Source organism: Cariama cristata, unplaced genomic scaffold (assembly GCF_000690535.1).
Source record: "Cariama cristata isolate BGI_N322 unplaced genomic scaffold, ASM69053v1 scaffold28608, whole genome shotgun sequence".
NCBI lineage: Eukaryota > Metazoa > Chordata > Aves > Cariamiformes > Cariamidae > Cariama > Cariama cristata.
In genome coordinates, this window is record NW_009629850.1 from 4,392 (window position 1) to 4,777 (window position 386).

General features: G+C 60.4%; 1 protein-coding gene across 1 annotated transcript in view; it reads left to right on the forward strand.

Moving 5' to 3' along the window:
* Positions 1–386, forward strand: part of STARD8 (StAR-related lipid transfer (START) domain containing 8) — a gene marked incomplete at its 5' end in the record, with an annotated part of 4,263 nt that overhangs the window by 3,601 nt on the left and 276 nt on the right. Inside the window, 1 exon segment of the mRNA XM_009705325.1 lies at positions 1–127. Within this exon segment, the coding sequence (XP_009703627.1) occupies positions 1–127 (127 nt within the window).

Here is a 386-nt window from a genome sequence, read left to right on the forward strand (position 1 = left end):
CGGTGGAGCACGACAAGCTGCCGGTGGAGGGAGGTGTCAAAGCCATTGTGCTGACGTCCCAGTACCTCATCGAGCCCAGCGCCATGGGCCGCTCCAAAATCACCCACATCTGCAGAGCTGACCTCAGGTAACGGGGCCCTTTTGGTGCCGCTGCATCGGCTGCCGGGGGGGGTGAGTCTTTTAAAGCTTCTGTAGAAAACATGGGCTCCCGTGTGGGTCTGGAGCACGGCATTGGTGCTCTCCTCGCTGCGGCAAGCCGTGCAGGGGTGTAGTGATGTAAGAGTGGGCTGATGCAAGGGGCAATCTGGTCATCACTCGGGGCTGGTGTAAGCCTGGCTCGGTCACAGATGTTCCCCCATTTTGCTGCACATCTGTGGTGGGGAGGG